We start from the raw sequence: 22,082 nt of genomic DNA on the forward strand, positions 1-22,082 counted from the left end.
GTGTTCCCCCTTTTATATAATAAATCAACGATGCTGTTAGAAATGCCATAGAATGATGAGTACTATGATGTCATTACGGTCCGACGGCGCTGCAGCGGCGTCCACGAGTAAATTCTCAAATTTAATGAGATCATATGGGATAAATTATGTGAACCAAATCAAGTTTTGTAAAATACCGCTAGATTTAGATCATGATAGATAAATCAGGAAATATTATTCAATAAACCCTTGTAACAACGTTTGATGGCCCTGAAAAGCCGATTGAGCTTATATGCTGTCACAGATGAACAGCACTACGGGATGTTATCTGTTGATTGCCATGGTTGAACAGGGAAACCCCAACGAAAGTGTATATGTGAATAAGTTCTCTGTTTATACGACAAACCCGCTGAGTATTTCATGAGTGCACAACAGCAACATGGTAGCGGATCACAGGGATTTAGTTGAAATCTGGAAAGGTAGCTCAATCTTGAAATCTTGAGCGATTTCATGAGCCAGACGCTCTATAAGCAGCTCCTCGGATCAGCCACTCAGGGAGCTTTGGTATTGGTGCCTAGCGGGCTTGTCTCTTGGGGGCGATCCATTAATTACGTAAGGGTTTATGGGGGGAGGGAGGGTTTGAGATTTCTTACGCGGCATACAATTTATTTTTAATTTTCATACAAAAAATCTTATCATGGGGGGAGGGGGGGTCGAAAAATCCCGAAAATTGTCTTACGTAATAAATGGACCGCCCCTTGACTGCATTACCGATGCTGAGTTTAGCACCAGTCGAAATCTGGAAGCGCAGATCGGTCAACCTAGAAATCTGGAGCGATTTCACAAACCAGAAGCTGGATTGGCAGTTTGAAGATTAACAGCTCAGCAGGTTTCTACACACCAAAAAAATCTTAGATTTACACGTAACGTTATTTTAGTTTCAATCATGTAAAGCCATCTCTCATGTATTATTCAATGATAAAACCTATAAACACATCTATTATATACAACATTGCACAGTGGTTTAGGAATCACTTTTACGCGGAAAGATGCATTTTGAGCTTTAGAATGAAACATTAGACAAAAACGGTCTTCTACAAAGTTGTTTGTATTAGTAAGGTCGTTTGTTTGGTGTTATTGAAAAATAGGGTGGACCACTTTTTCGTAGAAATTGTGTAACTAACTTTCTTATTTGTAGAAATTATATTATACATGCTTCAGAAAAGTCGTAAACCATTCAATTTCAAGCAACTTTGCCAAAAAAAGTTTTTTTGTATCTCTTAAATTGACCGATTTAGAGCTATTTTCCTATGGTGACATAGGGTGGTCCGAACAAAACTGGTTTTCTGGCTCTAGAGTTTTCAATTCAAATTTCTCATCAAAGTAGTCTATGAAACACTTTTAGAGCTCTAAAAAATGCGTAATTTGGTGAGTGAAGAAACTCGCTATCTCCTTCCGTTTGGGAGTTATTGTTGTTTTTCTCTCAAAAACATGCCTAATTTGATTGTGAATATCTCTGATTGGGGCCAATATAAAAAATATCTTTTGACGGCATTGAAAAGGCAAAATAAAATTGTATATTATATCAAAAAATTACAGATGTGTTATTTTTGTAACTCTAATAAAATGCCCTGAAAAACGAAGGATTTTTATCACATAAACTTTAATAATTTTTGAACTAAAATAGATATCATCAATATTTTTGCATGAAAATTTGCGTTTTGTTAAGTTCTTAAAGTCGTTCATAGACCGCTTTGACGAGAAATCTGTAATAAGAAAGATAGGGCTCTAAAACTATTTTGAAGATTTTCATGGTATGTATTTCTTCATTATTTTGCATTTTGAACATGAAAATAAAATTTTAGACAAAAATGATCTTCTACAAAATTGTTTCTAAAAATGTTAGCTTTCATACTGTGTCATTTAAAACTAGGGTGGCCCACAATATCACACAAATCATATATTCAACTTTTTTATTTGCAAAAATACTGGTATATACTCTAAGGCAAAGCGGTAGAACTTGAAATTTTGACCAACTTTGCCAAAAAAAGTTTTTCTGTAGCTCGAAATTTGTAGAATCTTGAGCATTTTTTCCTAATCATCGCAGGGAGGTCCAACAAAAAAAAGTTTTTCAACTCTAGTTTTTTTAATATTAGTTTCTCGTCAAAGTAGTCTATGAACGACTTTTGAAACTTAACAAAAATTTTCATGCAAAAAGATTGATGATATCTATTTTAGTTCAAAAGTTATCAAAGTTTTTGTGATAAAAAATATTTGTTTTTAAAGACATTTTATAAGAGTTACAAAAATAACACATCTGTAATTTTTTAATATAATATACAATTTTATTTTGTCTTTTGAATGCTGTCAAAAGATATTTTTTATGTTTGCCCCAATCAGAGATATTCTCAATCAAAGTAGGCATGTTTTTGAGAGAAAAACAACAATAACTCCCAAACGGAAGGAGATAGCGAGTTTCTTCACTCACCAAATTACGCATTTTTTAGAGCTCTAAAAGTGTTGCATAGACTACTTTGATGAGAAATTTGAATTGAAAACTCTAGAGCCAGAAAACCAGTTTTGTTCGGACCACCCTATGTCACCGTAGAAAAATAGCTCTAAATCAGTCAATTTAAGAGATACAAAAAAACTTTTTTTGGCAAAGTTGCTTGAAATTGAATGGTTTACAACTCTGCTGAAGCATGTATAATATAATTTCTACAAATAAGAAAGTTAGTTACACAATTTCTATGAAAATGTGGTCCACCCTAATTTTCAATAACACCGAACAAAGGACCTTACTAATACAAACAACTTTGTAGAAGACCGTTTTTGTCTAATGTTTCATTCTAAAGCTCAAAATGCATCTTTCCGCGTAAAACTGATTCCTGGACCATAGTGCATTGTTACCAAATTCCTTAATATTGAACGCGAAACGCCTTCTCTCAAAAAATGTTGCTTGCAAAACGGCTCGATTTACATGATTTTCCCGCTGAAAATTCAATCATAAATAATGCACATGGAATGACACGCCGTCGATCCATCCATGTGCATTATTTTTGGCAGAACATTCAACGTGGAATCATGTAAACTGAGCGATCTTGTTTTCAATTTCACTTTCAAGATGCAAGAAATTATGCAACATTGGCGAATGTTGGATGCAAGATCATGAAATGTTTCAGTTTCACTCAAGTTTGCAAACATTCCTGAACGCGATGAGGCAGTTTACATTATATATCGTTTAATGTCAAATGATAATTCGATTCACATGATAATCATGAAAGTTTACGTGACATGTAAATTTAAGATTTTTTTGCTGTGTAGCAGCGAGGTACTTCTCGCTAAGCAAGTTCGGAGGAGCTCTTACCAGCTCGAAAGCGGAAATGGAATGAAACTGAATCATGTTTTATAACCTTAGAAAAGCAGATGATGCTTCTCCCTTTTGTGCTCTTCGCTTTCTGATCGACCAATCTGGGAAATGGGTATGTGCCAATAATGTGTTGGGCTTAGAATTACTTGAAAATTGCGGAGAATTCTAATGCGTGAGAAATTGATCAATCATGAATTGTTGGAAGGGTTTACATCGACTAAATATTCAATACGAGCTATTGATAATCAATAGTTTTCTTTATTATGAAGGTAAATTTCTGATCCATGGGTGCCAAAATTATTACAATTGTTCAATGAGAACGTCTTTTCAAAAGCATTCGAAAGATGTCGCAATTTTGTTACATGTGATAATTTTCCTAATCAAAGTGTTTCCACAAAATATGGAACATCAAAGACGCTGTTGGAAATGCCACTCTAGTTTACAATCGTTGTGAAATGCTGAGCACTCACCCCGACAGCACTGCAGCAGCGTCCGCGAGTACAACCTCAAATTGTTGAGTAGGCCGTCCCTTATTTTTCGAAAATGCGAAATGTTATAAGTTCGTCATTGTAAAGTGCTCGTTTCTGTAAGAAAAAAATTAGGTAAAAATTTTAAGTCCGTATGTGGACGCTAAGTGGTCCCCCAACGACCCTAAAGGTATTGGGTGTAAATGATCCCCGTGCGCCAAATCGAGCTCGCTGCTCTAGTGTACGCAACATGAGTACGAAAAGCCACTAGTAACAGATTGATAATCAGCATAGAATTTTAAGATAATCAATATTTTATACTGTGGATATCTTCATAACACTGCATGCTGACATAAAATCATAACTACTAAGGATCGTTCAAATATTACGCAACGCAACAGAGGGAGGGAGGGGGTCTTCCATAATGTTATGGTCCATACAAAAATTTTAATTATTTTCATACAAAAGCTGTTATGTGGGGGAGGTAGGGGCTCTAAAATTGTCAAATTTTGAGTTACGTAATATTTGAATCATCCCAAAGAAAACAAACTACTATGCTGACTATCAATGCGCGCAGGACAATTTGTTACTGGTGGCTCTTTGTATTCATGCTGTGTGCACTAGAGCAGCGAGCTCGATTTTGCGCATGGGGTTTTCTACGCCTAATACCTTCAGGGCCTTTGGGGGAGACCACTTAGCGTCCACGTACGGACTTAAAATTTTTATCTGATTTTTTTTCTTACCAAAACGAGCACTTTACAATGACGAACTTCTAACATTTCGCATTTTCGAAAAATAAGGGACGGCCTATTGTTGAGTCATAAATTATTCATGACAAATGAAATTTTGTATGAAGCTGTGAAATTGATTCAGGAATATAAGAAGTCATAAATGAAGTCGGAAGTATTTCTCTCTTAACTCTTTTTCACTTATTTGATGGCCCTGAAAAGGGCCGATGGCCGATGCTTTTACAGATAAATAACACTGCGGGATGTTATCAGTCGATTGCCAAGGTCAGACGGGGAATCTTTAACTCAAATGTATAAATTTGAGCAAATTATTTGCTTATACGACGAACCAGGTGAATGTTTCGTGGCGTGAATGGCGCACAACAGAGACGGGTAGTGGATCACCGGGCTCAAGTCGAAATCTGGAAACGTTGCTCTCTCTTGAAATCTTGAGAGTTTTCACTAGTCCAACGCTCGCTTAGCAGCTCCTCGGTATTTGTTCCTAACGGGATTGCTTCTTGACCACCAAAGCTGAATTTATCACGAGTCGAAATCTTGAAGCGCGGGTCAACAGCTCCTCGGCCGATGAAATTTGCGGCGGCAATGACGATGGCTGGGTGCACGCAAACAAGCGGTGAACCACAAAGTGAGAATGATTCACCCGACCGCGTTCACAGTTCGACCGCAAATTCTCCTGTGCACTGCTTCCTCTTCTTCTCCTTGGCGGCGGCAGCGATGATAGCTTTGGCTTCGGACGGCATCTTCTCTCGCTCGCTTGACAGTTTGGTTTGAGCGAAGCAAGACAAACGGGGGTCCTTCGCTATCGATGTCTGTGCCTGAGAAGCACGACCGGTCAGAGCAAGCCGATCTGTTACCTGCTGAGATGCGATCCAAGCGGAGAGTGAAAAGCAAATGACGTTAACTTTTCTCTAGCACTCCTAATTATAGATTTGCTTAAAATCAACGTTCTCCTTTAAAACAGTTATTAAACTATTTGGACAGGTATGTGGGATTCAGTAAGTTAACGACATGAACCTTTGATGTCTTGTCTTTCGATTAAGGTGCTAATCAAGGGATATCGTTAAGCCAACAAAAAGTTATAAACGTTTAAAATATTTCATGCCGTAACGTAACGTTCTTGGTTTTGAAATTCCAATTTCACTCCTGTCAGAGGGGAAAGACGTAGTTCTACGTCAAAATCGGAGTGTATACCCAGAATTAAGTATATAGTCCATGGATTATAGTGAAATAGTACGCCAGCTCAGTCTTTGTCGTACCATACTAAACCACATATTGAGAATGTTTAAGGTCAACTCAACTCAAGTCCCACAAGTTAAGTACATTGATGTTGGTACTCCATTTGTAAGTAAGAAAATTGCGTAGCTCATCGATCATTGTCACCCGATTTTATTAAGAACACTAAGCTGGCATTGGGCTCTACCTCAGGAACGAAAGAAATACCAGCCTTGTGCTCAACATACGTTTTTTGTCAGTGTGTCTTCTATAAGTGTTATACAACTTGAACAAGAACTCAATGAAAGACTGAATGGATATAGGAACTCTATTATCAGCTTTTCTTTCGCCAACGAATAGATAACAGACTAAAAACAAGTATGCAATTAAGATAAATGAATTACTAACGTTGTGCTAGGATACCAGCCAATAGAAATCAGTCTGCAAATAAAACTACAACATGTTGTCTGTCTTAGGAGTGATTTCAGTCAACATGATTTCTATTATATTCGCTACAGAAATAGAGTCTCCTTTTATAATCGATGTTATTCATCAATCATTTCCCGAGGAGATTAACAACCAATTCATAGAAGAAGTTCATCAAAATAGTCAGTTTTTATCCTTATCAGCTGACCTAGAGAGAAAAATACAGAATCATGTGTCGTCAGTACGACACTATCTTCCAACTACAACAGCCGTTGATAACTTTTTGAAGCAATTCCATTCAAGTCAGCTAACCGAAGTGCAGAACGCATTGAGAGAAGCTCTAACTATTGGGTTGACAGAAGCAAATAAAGAAAAACCAGCTGTTAGCAAACCGATACCGTCACCTCCAATCAGCCCTCAACGCTTGCAGCAGATACTACCGGAAAAGCTTCAGCGGGAAATATTGGTGGAATTATTCCTGCGAGGTGGCCTGGATCACCTATCGCCGAACCTTCGCAGAAAAGTTCATGCGGAATTGGAACAACTCCGAAATGCGTATACTCCGCCACCAGACAGCAAAATTGAAGAATTCATTCAACATTTCCCATCCAACATAAGGCAAGACATTCGTGACGTAGTAGCAGAAGCCAAATCTTCGGGACATTTACCCCATTCCAACGATAATCTAAAATTAGAGATTAAAAACTTTCTACAAGGCAATGAATTATCAAATGAAAAGATGTAAGTTGTTCCATGTTCATGTAAAATAAAAAATTATATTAGGCAGAGTTTGATTTTGTTTGAAATTTGAGATAAGTTATTCAAATTGTACACTGTGTTCGCAACATTGCAAAAAACAACATAACTGACCAATTTATTGGAATCCTTCTCGTATTGAAGATATATCTTCTTGAAGACAAAAAATAAAGAGCCTTTGGTTGATTTGGGAATATTATACTTTGAGTTTAGGAAGGAAGCATGAGGAAAAATGTTCCATTGTTGCAAGTACAAAGCTAGGACAGGACGTGACAGCTCAATTAGGACTGCCCCGTTGTTTTTCAGTCGATAACCTTGACGATACAAAAGCCAGTGTTACCAGTATCCATTTTAAGCAAATCGTGTTAACAAATTCAAAAATCAAGGTTCATAATTTGATTTTTGCGTGCACGCTTCACTCATTTAGTGCAATAGAGGATGCTATATTTTTAAAACTCAGGTTAAAATTCAAAACCAGCAATATTTTTAGAGAGATTTGGCCCAAATTCCATCATATTGGTCTCAATTAGCTATTTTTTATTTATTTTCACATTGTAGGAGCACATGCTTTGAACATAACATCGAATATAAATTGATTTGAAACTAAAAGATTTAATGAAAAATTTCTAAACTTTTGATAGATACTCTAATTTATAAACTAGCAACACGGCCGGACTAGCAACAAAGTGCCCTGTTGCAATCAAACTCAACGATGTGAAAGTAGGCCTTTGACAAAACGACCAATGAGAAGTGGTCTTTTTGACAGGCAAATGGTTTCATTTTTGTACTTTGACCTGTCACGTCTTGTCTTAGGTACAAAGAAAACATAACTAAACATTTTTGCAATCTACTACAAATGACACGTAGGCTTCGTTTCTTAGCGAAGAAGGCCTGTGTCACCCGAAAATAATTTTTTTGGATACCCGAACATCTCTTTCAATGCCATAATTTTCATAAACAGAAACTTTTGAAAACAGTTTACCTTCAGTTCAATAGTAAACTGCGTGAATATCTAAATTTTCTGGCAACTCATTCATTTAACTGATCACTCACGACATCCGGCATTTATTTCCAACAGAGATAGAAGATCATTGGTTTACACTAGAAGTCATATATTTAGCACAGTTGTTTTACAATTATTCCTCATCACGAGAAACATCATTATCAGCGTTTGGAAGCTGATATCATGCTGCAAGGTTTTCATAGATTATACAATTCAATACCTTTTTTTGGTATCTTAAAAAAATCACTGTGACTAATGAACTGAAATTGAACAATGCACCATGAGATAAGTTATACATATATTATAATTCATCTTCCGAATCAGTGATAGATAACAAGTAATGGTATATATATTGCCCCGGTTCCACAAGTCCAGTAGTCAGTTTCAAGGCTCGAGTTTAACAATGAAGTTCATTGCGGTATTCCTGTTGGCTCTAGTGGCTGTAGGTAGCTGCGGCTCCGTCCGGAATCGTTCCACCCGTTCGGTGTCGCAAGAGACACTGGACATGGTGTTTGACGCATTTGTGTACACCTACCGTACGATCGTTGAAAACTATCCAGCAGATCTACTTCAAGAAATTGTCCATGAAGTGCTGGAAAATGATGGTGCATTCAACTTTTCCCCGGAACTTCGTGCCAAACTTGATGACAAACGCGTTGAACTGAGCACTAAACTGAAGGTTGTCATGGTGGAAATTGCTGCTAATGGAGAAGCCCTTCCGGACGAGATCATGGACAAACTGCACGAATACTTCGACTACGGTGTAGACTACATGATCTCTTTGACTCCGTTTGATTTGATGGAAGAAATCACCAAGGAGGTTTTGGCTAACGGAGGTGCATTCGACTTCAGTCCGAAGGTTCTAAGTATGCTCGAAGACACCAAAGTAGTGTACAAAGACGGCAGCAAGAAGCTGTTGGACTACGAGTTTGAAGTGTTCGAAGGTTTGATCGACCTGGAAGACGAATTCCGTCAAAAAATCTACTCAGCCATGGATTACATGGTTGATCGTTTCTTCGATGCCATTCCATGGGATCTTCTAGAAGATACCGTTTACTTCGTTCTTAGCAACGATGGTTCCGTTGACCTCTCGGACGAGCTGTGGGAACGGATTGAATCCACTAAAGATGACCTTCGCGAGCAACTGCGTGAAGCTTTGGATTATGTTGAAGAGCTTCTTGGAGGTGAAATGAAGCGTGTACTACTGAAGTAATGAAGTAATGTGACATCACGTTCTATTTATATGTATAAATTGGAATAAAAACTTTTTGCATCTAAAAATGGTTATTATTTTACCTATGTTGTGTGTTTTTATTTTAAAGTTATTTTTTCAGGAGCCTATTGAAAACTAGTTGTTTGGTCATACGTTGTATTACCAAGAAATATGTGATTGTAATTTTATGATTAAAGTCACTGTAAGTGTAACAACTATTATTCAAGTTAACGAAGTAGTAACTTTTGGTTCAAACAAACACATCAGAACACAACATTAACATAACTGTGGATAAATGTCAACCCAATGATCGGTTTTCGAGTAAAATGTTTCTTAACAATATTTCCTGAGATATCTACGTGATCTATTGGTATGATTGTATTAGTAACTGTTAATGAAATAGTAAAGAAATGAGTGTTCGCTGCCAACTTATCCAGTGTGGACACATTGCAGACTGGTGTAGAAAGCTTCGTACTTCGTACCCGTCGCATTATGGTCTGTGAATAAGATTGACGAGGCAATACGCTTTACGGTAGGGGGTCGTCCATTTATTCACAGCTCGAACAAAAAGTCGATCTGAATCCATAGAGACGGGACACCCCGGGCTTGAAAGTATAAAAAACATAATGGCGTTTTCAGAATGTTCGTGTCTGCCCAGGTCGTTTTAAAGATATACAGAATTCATGTGCCATATTATGTTTTAAACTTGACATTCAATATGAAGAGTTGTACAAAGATTGGCATGGACTCCCCCCTTTTTTGTACCCTCCTCATTTTTAAAGTATCGCAAATGATGGATTATTTGATATAAATGGTTGAAATAAGCAATTTTAGTGATACTACAACCCACCAGCTATCTCTCCAGAAATATCATGGTTTGTAAAAAACCCCTTGACCATACTGTGGAGCCGTCCATAAATTGCGTGTTCATTTTAGGAGGGGAGGGTATTTTCAAAGGTTACGGTTCACATGAATAAAAATAAAAAATTGATGAGTCCACAAGGGGAAGGGGGATGAAAAATACCAAACACATAACCACGTGATTTATGGAGGATCCCTTGCAGGTTATTTTGTTCCTTGTTTACTATAATGAATTTAAGATCTAACAGACTGACGAACTAAATTCTTTTGTTCTTTTGACTTTTACTGTGCGCCGTATGATGGTGCTGTCTCGCTCACGAATCTATGACAAAAGGTCGAAAGACAAACGGTCGAAAGGACAGAAGGTCGAAAGAAAAATGGACGAAAGGACAAAAGGTCGAAGAACAAAAAAGAAGGGACAAAAGGTCGAAAATCTTTTTTAAAAGAAGGAAAAATTTCCCACCATGGAAATCAGTTTCGACCTTTTGTCCTTTCGACGTTTTGTCTTTCGACCTTTTGTCCTTTCGACGTTTTGTCTTTCGACCTTCTGTCCATAAACCCTCACTCACGGGCTACGTGAAAACAGAGCGCACAGTAAAAGTCAAACGTTTTATAGCATACATAGGCTCATGACAATACTTCATTTGGTCACAAAAAGTGCATTTATTTATTCTTCACGGAGATCTACAATTCATTGAGGTAATGGTAAAATTAATTTGCAGCTATATTATCTTCTGCTTAATTTTTTGTACATCACCTTTTTATACTTTTGCTACAATGTAAGTTTAAATTTCGGATTGAAAAAAATGAAATGGTTCATGATATCTACTTTTTATTGACTTTTTTTTCTACATGTATTGAAAAACGAAATGTTTTCGATCGTTGTTCGATGTCCTTAAAATCTTGATGTGCTCGCTCGCCTTGCTCGTCTGAAAAATTTCCAAGATTTGAAGGAAATCTTTCAAGGTGACAAATCAAAAAATGCATTTTCAATATAACATGAATGTCTAGCTTGTTATAGCTTGCCTACATGTTACTTAAAAGTTATTTGTACTTATGACGACAAAACTGAACGTTTGTCGTCATAAGTAGTCTTGAGACCTTTCTCAAGTGACTATAAATCCCCTGAAGAGATCAATCATTATGAAAAAGAAAATCTGGAGGAAATTACCAAAACCCCACTCAGTGCCGTGTGCCAAAAGTGGGGTCATGGTACAAAAATTGCCGCATGGATGCTAAATGCACGATTTGCTGAGGTTCTCCTCACGCTAAGGACGTCTGTCCAGTGAAGGAAGATACCGAAAAGTTTATATGCGCAAATTGCGGGGCAATCATAAGTAAAATTTTTGGGCTAGCCCTTCGCGTAGGCGAGTCGTCGAGGCTCGTGCCTGGCAGATGAAAGATAATATCCGTTTCGATGACGGTCTTTTCCGGAATTTCCCTGGTAGAGTTTCAAACAATGCTCATTTTTCAGTTAACGATCGCTTGATTAGGAATCATACCCATCAGGAAGATTATAATCATGCTCATTCACAAACTAATATAAATCCGTCGGGTAGCCGTTCGAATCTTTTATTTCGAATGTATCTACCCAAGGAAAATCCTTTGCCAATATCGTAGCAGGTAATTTGATCCCCATACCATAAGTACCCATTCTAATTGTTTCAAATCAAATGAAAAAAAAAACCCTGTCGCCACAGGAAACTTCTACTCCGCCTCTTCGTCTACCGAAAATTCTAACGGAAAATCATCAGATAATGTGCCCACTTCAAGTGATATGTCTGCCTCTGATTTTAATCTTCTAACTGAACAATTGAATCTACTAATTGATGCAATGTTCAAAGCCACCACTATGACTGAAGCAGTCCAAGTAGGTGTAAAATTTACAAATCAAATTGTTATTGGATTACGTTTTTCTAATGGATCCAAATAATAATTTAATTATTTTAAATTGGAATGCTCGTTCTCTGAATGGTAAAGAGGACGAGCTGTTTAATTTTCTTACAGCTAATAACGTGCATATAGCAGTTATAACTGAAAAGTATTTGAAACCTGGATCTAAACTCAAAAGAGATCCTAACTTTTTTGTTTATCGTAATGATCGACTTGATGGGGCATGTGGGGGAGTTGCAATCATCATTCATAGGCGTATAAAACATCAACTGTTTTCGTCATTTGAAACTAAATTTTTTAAAACTTTAGGTGTTTCAGTTGAAACACAGCTTGGTAAATATACTTTCATAGCTGCCTATTTGCCTTTTAAGTGCTCTGGACAGCAAGTTAATTTGCTCCAAACTAACATGCGAAAATTGACTCGCAATAAGTCAAAATTTTTTGTCATTGGTGACTTTAATGCCAAACATCGGTCATGGAATAATTCTGAAAGTAATTCCAAGGGCAGAATTTTATTTGATGGGTGCTCTTCAGGATATTTCTCAATTCAATACCCTGATAGCCCTACATGTTTTTCCTCTTCTAGAAATCTTTCTACGATTGATTTGGTCTTAACCGACTCTAGTCATCTTTGTAGCCAACTGATTACTCATGCTGATTTTGATTCTGATCATGTCCCTGTTACGTTTCAAATATACCATGAAGCGATTCTCAATCCTATCAGCTCCACTTTCAATTATTTTCGAGCCGACTGGAATATATATGAAACATATATTGATTCTAATCTTGATGTTAACATTTTTTTACAAACAAAACTTGATATTGACAATGCTCTTGAAACTTTAACAAATTCCATTGTTGAAGCCAGGAGCATTGCAATTCCAAAATGTGAAATTTGAATCCGTGATTATAGACGATGATTTCAAACTCTTGATCCGCCTTAAAAATGTGAGGAGAAGGCAATTTCAACGCACTCGCGATCCTGCTATGAAAATTATATGGCAGGATTTGCAGAAAAGAATCAAGAAACGTTTTGCACAATTAAGAAACAAAAATTTTGAAAATAAGATTTCTCAATTGGACCCTGGCTCTAAGCCCTTTTGGAAATTGTCTAAAATTTTGAAAAAACCTCAGAAACCAATACCGGCATTGAAAGACGAAAACAAATTATTACTAACTAATTGCGAAAAAGCTCAAAAACTTGCTATGCAGTTTGAAAGTGCGCACAATGTTAATTTAGGACTTACTAGTCCAATCGAAAATCAAGTTACTCAGAACTTCGAAAACATTCTCAATCAAGAGAACGTTTTCGAAAATGCCTGTGAGACTGATTTGGAAGAAGTGAGAACTATTATTAAAAAATTCAAAAATATGAAAGCTCCTGGCGATGATGGAATTTTCTACATCCTCATCAAGAAACTTCCAGAAAGTAGCTTATCATTTTTAGTTTATATATTCAACAAATGTTTTCAATTAGGGAAATTGTACCAGTTATGGCTATAGTGGTTCCCTATTTGGCCATATGTGTTTTCTCGAAAATATTCAAATTTTGAAAATTTTTGAATGTTTAAACATCAAGATTCATTTGATATTAAACTACTAAAACACACAGAATGATTAAAAATTTGAAAATAATCAAATTATCACGTATGGCGAAATAGGAAACCATTATGTCCATAACTGGTACACCTACCCTAGCATATTTTCCTGACAAATGGAAAAATGCTAAGGTTGTTCCAATTTTAAAACCAGACAAAAATCCTGCAGAAGCTTCTAGCTATCGTCCAATCAGTTTGCTTTCCTCCATCAGTAAACTTTTTGAAAAGGTCATTTTGAACAGAATGATGGCCCACATCAACGAAAATTCAATTTTTGCCAACGAACAGTTCGGATTCCGCCATGGACATTCGACCACTCATCAACTTTTACGTATAAAAAAATTGATCCATTCCAACAAATCTAAAGGCTATTCTACTGGTCTTGTTCTAGCCATAGATAAATCATTCGACAGTGTTTGGCATGAAGGCTTGATCGTTAAATAAAAAAAACTGTAATTTTCCAACATACATTGTTAGAATCATTCAAAGTTATCCGTCAAATCGTACACTTCAGGTTAATTATCAGAACTCCAGGTCTGAAAGACTTCCTGTAAGAGCTGGTGTTCCTCAAGGCAGCATTTTGGGACCAATGTTATACAATATTTTCACATCTGACTTACCTGAGTTACCTCAGGTATGTCAAAAATCCTTGTTTGCGGATGACACAGGCCTCTCCGCCAAAGGACGAAGCCTGCGTGTCATCTGTAGTCGATTGCAAAAAAGTTTGGATATTTTTTCTTGATAATAAACCTTCGAGCTGTTTAGTGGAATACTTATAAGTAGATGAAAAAACCGAATTTAGTATTATACCATTTAATTCCACTATAGTTTGTATCTTTTAACAGATACGCGTATTTCCACCTCAACTGTAAGGCCGTCTCCAGTGTCGTGTACTAGACTCGACTTCAGAAGTCGTTGACATTTCAGTTTATTTTGATGCTCCAAATATATGCATGAAATAGTTATTTATGCAACAAGTTGCAAAATGATGATTTTTACAGCACGAGTTGTACGTTTATCCAACGAGGCTCGCCGAGTTGAATAAATACAACGAGTGCTGAAAAAATCGAGTTTTGCAACGAGTTGCATACAACATTTTTTGCTATTTCGAAAAATGCTATTGAACTGAATGAACTCTAAGCATGAACAAATATTTAAAGAGAACCCACATGGGCATACAGCCATGCGTAGTTTCAATTCAGTATTTTTCAATCACGTAGGCTGTGAAAGAGTAGTACCCATGAATGTCTCATATTGTCTCACTCCCCATAGGTATCATGCAGAGCTATACTTCCTATTGGATGAATGAACAGGTAAGACATCGAGGACAGTAGCTGACTACAAATGCTGGACGATCCGATCCCACATCCCACCTGTGTCGGAACTAGATCGCACAACGGGCTTAGACTCTAGTGAAGTGACTCGCCGTGTAAACCAAATGGACAATCACTTCACTCGAGTCGGAAATTGTCACCTCGCTATATGATACCGCCGTGCGGGGTGACATTGGGCCTAGGGGGTGACTTTGACCGCCTCTTTCGATGCATCTCATGGCTAGTAGAAACTTCGTAAAACTAATCTATGACCATCTATTAGTGATTTAGATTGTATTCTTGAAGCTTGACACATTGTTTTCATTATTCTAACATTAGCTTGCTGTAAAAATATTGGCCCAAAGTCACCCTTATGGCCCAATGTCACCCCGCTCGACGGTACCGACAATTCTCACCTCACGCCGATTCTACGACCGGCGCACAGTGCGTTGCTGCATAGACAAAAATCAAATTTCAAATTATTTTATCCGACAATATTAAGTATCCACAAGTGTTTATAGATAGCATCTGTTATTGAAACATGTATTTATAAGCTATACAATGCACTAAAACTACCACAACAAGCGTCGAAAGTGACAGTTGTCGGAGTAGCAGAAAAACTAGATTTTGTCGCATGTTTTCAGCAATCTTTCAACTAGCATGGAGAGTGTTGAAACCAATATATTCATTCAAAATCTAAAAGAGAACATGACTGAAGGGTGGTAAAGTATATTTGATGTGATAAGAATACCAGTTTTTACTTAGAATATGAGAAATCGACACGTTGAGTTGGCTATGAAATCAAACTTATAGTATTTCATGTAACTTGTCTTATCGATTCAAAAAAAGTTCCACCGAGTTCCACCCCAAATCATGCACAGACATGTTTCTTAGAGTGTCCTCTAAGAGGTCTGAAAGATACAGCTGCAACTCCCTGCAACTCTTTGAGATTTTTATCCATATTTAGGTATACTCCTTAACCAGCACAAGTATGAAAATGAGTTGCTTGTGATAAAAATCCTAAAATCTTGCAACATTTTGTGGTCTCGACTCAATCAGACATTACACCAGAGCAAGTTTATGCTTAAATAATTTATTTCAAATGTGATTTCGAAGATTTTATTCAAATTTTATATTAAAACTGAATAATTGAAAAAAATAAATCGACCTTTTTTACTTGGAGGCGTATAAGTCACTTTTGCAGCTACGAGTGAGAAGTGACATATTTGCAAATAATTTCTTACATCATTATGAGCAATAATAGTACAAATTGCTAGGTTTTCCTTGGAAAATAATGAATTTGGCGCTTGGGACAGTTTTGCGATTATATGTCATTTATGCAAATTGTAGCTTTTTTGAGCAGAAACAACTTTCCATTACATACCAAGGTGCTCAAATGGCTTGATCTTCCAGTTTTGATTTTTGTCCCGCATCTTCATACATTCAACGCACTGTGCGGCGACCCCAAGAATCAGATACAATTGTGCTTATTCAGTGCGGCATGGCGAGATGAGTCGGTGAGGTGTCGACTCGCTTCAATTTGATTAACATTAGTTGCCTCACGTCACCCGAGGTGAGAACGACTCATCTCGACTCACACGCAGCGCAGAATAAGCATGGCATGAAGAGACTGGGTTATTAGGTAGACGCCTACCAAAACAGTACTGAAAAGAGCTACTTTTCAGCACCAAAAATAGTGCTGAAAAGTAGCACTTTTCAGCACTGTTTCTTTCGGTAGGAAAAGTAGGCCGTTATGTTGATCAACTCAACTTAAGGGGCCCAGATAGCCGTAGCGGTAAACGCGCAGCTATTCAGCAAGACCAAGCTGAGGGTCGTGGGTTCGAATCCCACCGGTCGAGGATCTTTTCGGGTTGGAAATTTTCTCGACTTCCCAGGGCATAGAGTATCTTCGTACCTGCCACACGATATACACATGCAAAAATGGTCATTGGCATAGTAAGCTCTCAGTTAATAACTGTGGAAGTGCTCATTAGAACACTAAGCTGAGAAGCAGGCTCTGTCCCAGTGGGGTCGTAACGCCAGAAAGAATAAGAAGATGTTGATCAACTTCTCAATGAAAGGTTGATTGATTTGCAACGGAATCGCAAAAATACACTCAAATTTACAACATATTTTTAGCTGTGTAGGCAACAGTGTGACGATTGACGGGACTCGTTCAAGGTGGTCGGATCCATGTTGAAGGCTGATAATAACGTAAGTCGTGAAATACGAATGCGATCGTTTAGCCAACTACGGCTTCAGAAGATTCAGCTTTCAACAATTGTTCACTCCCACATCAAATGTACCATATACAAGACGCTTATGAGACCGATAGTCCTCTAAGGGCATGCAAAGTTCACCATGTTGGAGGAGGACCAGTACTGCCCATAACTGCGTAACAGTCACATTCGACATTTTTGACAAATTGGAGTTAATACCATGGAGAATCATCAAATGATAAATACTTTCGATCAACTTACTGAAATCTGTGGGTTTGTTCTAGAAAATTTGAAAAAAATACCAAGTTGTTTTGTCACATGGGTAATTATAATCGCATAACAGACACATTGAGATTTTAAAAGAGCCTCATAATGTAATAGCAATAACATTTCTATCAGAATTATTTTCTGACTATTCACCTAGTATGCGATATGAGTTGTATTCACCTAGTATGCGATATCAGCCTCAAATAAGCACTTTTGAGTTCCTGGTAATTTTGAGAAATTTTAGTTTCCTCCCATACTGCTATAAAATGCACACTTGGTATTCCATTTACTCAATGCCTACTTTTTTCGAATGTTACAAATATGCAGTTATGGGCAGTGTATGCTTCGGAGGTTTTCGAACGCTGAATTCTTAGGACAATTTTTGGTGGCGCACAGAAGAACGATGGGTAGCGGCGAGAGATGAACTATGAACTTGCCCAACTCTACGACAAAGTCAGCATTCAGGTGGGGAAAGCTGGAAGAATACGATGGGCAATGCATGTTCAAAGAATGTTGAACAGAAACCTTGCAAAAATGTTATTCGCTTTGCATCGATATGTACAACATTTGTCGAGCGTGGGGCAAAACCGAGGATAAAGTGATTGTTGATTCAGTGTTATCTGTTAGATGTTAAATAAATTAATAAAATGAAGAAATATATGGGTTGCATGAGGACGTTGGTAAAAGAATGTAAAAGGAATGAAGATTTGTAGTGCTTATTTTGTGGGACTTAACATCTAATTTTTGGTGAATGATGCAGAAATATTTGTGAATTAAAATTTCTTTATTTCATTTAGTAGTTTATAATTTGCATTATTTCACTGCTCATATCTATGATTAATTCGTGTTTTCAATATGATTGTCTGGGGTGACCATATTCTTTGGGAGGTTCTTCATTAACTGCTGTAAGTCTTCCCACACTTCTGGGTGTGCCGAAAGAAATTCATACATTTGTTTTACAATGACGTTTCGTTTGGTATCCACTGCTTGTATCCATGGCTTTAAAATATCTGGCTTGGGCTTAGTATCAACTGGCATGGAACTATCGTCTCCCTCTGGTATTTCCGATTGCTGCGGCAATTGACCGATTAGCTCTTGAATCCTATCCCAGAAAACTGTTCCGTCCAATGATGGTGCAAAGTTGTCGTAGTGTTGATGTATCGAGTTCTCGATGTCGGCTTTCACTTCAACGTTCACCGTAACTATGTCACCAACTGTATTGCCCGAGATGGTTTGATCGCCTTGAACTAGTGCCAATAAGAGGCAAGACAAAATTGCAATTAAAGAGTTCATTTTGATTGAATGCTTACCATTATAACTTTTTCCTCATTTATATACGGTACTTTGCAACTATGTGCATTAGGGTGGGTCAATTTCACATCAATATTTTTTAGTTATAGTCGGTCATGTAAATGGTGCCACATTTTGGGGACGAGTGGTTTTCTGGTCGATCCTAGCATAGAGCAAAATTGTAAAACTTACCTGCAAAAAAAAAAATCGTTGTTTTAGTTTCAGGCATTTGTGGTCTTCAAAAAATCAGGAGAACAAAACGGTCATCTGCGCTGAAAGCACTAGCGCATGTCCAATCGACCAAATTTGCACCAAACGCTTAGTTCTTCAGATTTTTGCTACTAGAAATTAAAGATGAGGATTCGTTCTACATTCAATAGTTGTTATTATCATCATGAAAAATTAAATATATAATGTCATGCTTTGATTGCTGATGGTTTCAACTTTTGTATAACAGGTGACCCACCCTATGCACATAATTGATGTGATAATCAAAATAATGCTGAAATGATGGCTCGATTGTTTATTATCATTTATCTGAGATTGATTGATTATTTTACTCTCCATCTATTTTTGATCCAGGTTGACAAATGGTGGGAGGATTACGCCTATCTAACCTTGCGCATGCCACTGATGCCGTATTGTGTAATGGCACAACCTTTGATATTCGAAGCCGTAGGACTTGACCCTATTCCGGAGAATTTTTTGAAAAGTGCTGCCATATGCTGTTCCATCAATATGCGTTTCTGGAAACTGCTACGAACGGAAAAACTGCGCCCTATTGTTAGCGTCGATAAGAAGACGAAATTTTCTTCAGATCTTTATAAACGATTATTCAATACGGTACGAACACCGGGCCTAGAAATGGATAAAATAGTAAGCTACTTCAAAACAGAGAAGGAAGGCCATTGCCCTTCGCATATATTGGTAATCTACAAAGGAAGAATGTTCAAAATTGAAGGTCTTTTCGAAAATGGTGAAATTTTGGCGCCACAAGACTTCCTTTTATGTTTCCAGCAAATCCAATATCGTGTAGACAGTGAGAATGTCAACGATGCAGATGTACCTGTATTAACTAACGACGATAGAACATCATGGGCTCGCAACAGAACTCACCTGCTGGAATTGTCCGAGAACAATCGAAACGTCATGAAGGACGTAGAGAGTGCCATTTCTTTATTTTCATTGGACACAAATTGTCCCGACAACCATTCAGAAGTGGCTGCCATTACATTAGCAGGCGATTTACATTCCAGGTGGGCGGATAAAAGTTGTGCTACAGTGTGTTTCAAGAATGGTAGAATGGGTTGTATTGGCGAGCACTCCTGCTACGATGGAACGATTTCCGTTTCAATGAGCCTTTACGCTATGCTCAGCGTATTCGAAGATGGCATTCCAGATTGGACAGTACCCCCGAGAAAATTGGTTCAGCCCGTAGAACTAGTATTTGATTTGGATGACCAAATTCGAACAGAAATTGTTCGAATGAAAGACGTTTCTGATAAAGTGGTAACATTCAAGATTGAATTTGGAATGATGATGTGAAATGCTAATCCATTTTTTTAAAACAACATTTTAGCAAAACTGTGTTGCAGTTACCGTAGATCAATTCGTTGGGTATGGAAAAGAGTACATGAAATCACAGAAAATCCACCCGGATTCCTGGATCCAGACTGCTCTATTGTTGGCTTATTATAGGCTTCATGGAACCTTTGCTCCGACATATGAGACGGCAATGATGCGGCAGTACTATAAAGGAAGGACCGAAACTTGTCGCTCATGTAGCATGGATTCTGTGAATTTTATAAAAGCCATGGAAAACCCACATGAAAAAGCTAGTAATAAAGCGAAGCTTTTCCGTACTGCCGCCAATCGTCAGATGGGGCTCATGAATGAAGCTAGAAAGGGGAATGGTATTGATAGACATCTTTTTGGACTGTGGTGTGTTGCTTACGATCAAGGTCTTCCTGTACATGAGCTGTACGATGACCCATTGTATAGCAAAAGGTAAGTTTTGTGCATTTATTAACGGCACTTAAACCTTAATAAGCCTTTCGTTTCGTACAACTTATTACCAGCAATATTTCATTATAATTGGACATTGTTAATTAATGATTCCATATTGTGATTTTTCCTCCTATTTCAGCGGCGGCGGTGGAAATTTTATCTTATCCACGAGTACTTTGGGATTCACAATTAACTGCGGCTTTGTGGCTCCCATGTGCATGGATGGCTACGGTTGCTTTTATTCGATGCTCAGTGACAATATATGGTCCATAATCACCGCTTACAAAGATTCGGAAGTCACAAGCTGTCACAAAATGCGTGCTGCGCTCCATCAGGTGTTGGAGGACATCAGAAACGTCCTGGATACGGATGCTAAAGCCAATCTTTAAACGAAATAAAGTGATTTTTCATTCAGGGGCATTGAACAATTCCAGCGGTATTAGGTATTTTTTTTGTATAGTAAATAAATCGGTGAAATGCTTTTTATCACTTTTTAAAAATACTGATTCTGTTCATGTGTTTTAGGATATAGAGGGTTTGAGAATGCCAATAGATGTACACTATTCACTCGTCCCAATCATAATATTAATTAGCCCTCACGTTAGTAGCGTAACTAAGATACGGTTCTATATGAATTTTATTGATGCTTCTCGAAACAGCAATCAAATTTTTATACCTACAGCAACTAATAGTGATTAAACTCAAAAAATAGATTCCATTCCGCAGAGGGTTGGTTAAAATACAGATGCATAATATATACTAAGTTGGTAAAGTAGAAATAACAAATAGTATATTTAAAATATGATTACGAGTCAAAGGAAAGGAACTCTGGAATGAATGTTCATGAGGTCGGAGTTATTCGGAATTTCAAGAAAAACAGATCTGTGTAAAACGTTCTAAGAATTGGATTACCATGTTTCCTGCATTTGACCTCAACTCAACTATAAAGTGGACGATTTGTGTCTAAACATTCCTATGAAAACGCATTTTTGTGAGGTTTATCGGGAACATAGTTAATAGTGATAATTAACTGGTGGCGTGCCCAAATACCGGGTAAAAGCTGTGGAAAGTGCGATATCTGTCCCATACATCTGTGATGCGTCGAAGAGCAAAATGGGAAATGAACATTGCATAAGATGCAAAACGTGTTTGTCCGTTCCACCGTTAAACGCGGAATCCGAAAAATCGAGTCCTCAGTCGATCGGGTTCTTGTGTCGTTCATTCGAAAGCTCAAACATTGTCGTTCATTCGAAATTAAACATTTTGAAAGACCAAGTGTAAACAGTGGGCCAGTCTCAGCGAGAGTTACTCCGTTGTCCTTTTTCACTAAGCGCACCTCTTTTGAAAGAACTAGATTCCTATCCAAACACAATGCTTTCTATTGTATATGCAATCTCTAGCCAGTGCATAATTTATTAGTTATTGAAAGTTATATAAAGAGTTTGGATGGGCATCTAAT

At 37.5% G+C, this 22,082-nt stretch overlaps 1 protein-coding gene across 1 annotated transcript in view; it reads left to right on the forward strand.

Annotated features, from left to right (window-relative positions):
- LOC5566097 (peroxisomal carnitine O-octanoyltransferase) overlaps nt 1–21,125 on the forward strand; it is a 32,262-nt gene extending 11,137 nt beyond the window's left edge. The window contains exons 2-4 of the mRNA XM_001650405.2: nt 19,199–20,125; nt 20,196–20,623; nt 20,763–21,125. Of these exons, the coding sequence (XP_001650455.1) occupies nt 19,199–20,125; nt 20,196–20,623; nt 20,763–21,012 (1,605 nt within the window). The 3' untranslated portion in view covers nt 21,013–21,125. The remainder of the gene's footprint in view (nt 1–19,198; nt 20,126–20,195; nt 20,624–20,762) is intronic.
- The last annotated feature ends 957 nt before the right edge of the window (nt 21,126–22,082 follow it).

The sequence above is a fragment of the Aedes aegypti genome, chromosome 1, assembly GCF_002204515.2.
Source record: "Aedes aegypti strain LVP_AGWG chromosome 1, AaegL5.0 Primary Assembly, whole genome shotgun sequence".
NCBI classification, from domain to species: domain Eukaryota; kingdom Metazoa; phylum Arthropoda; class Insecta; order Diptera; family Culicidae; genus Aedes; species Aedes aegypti.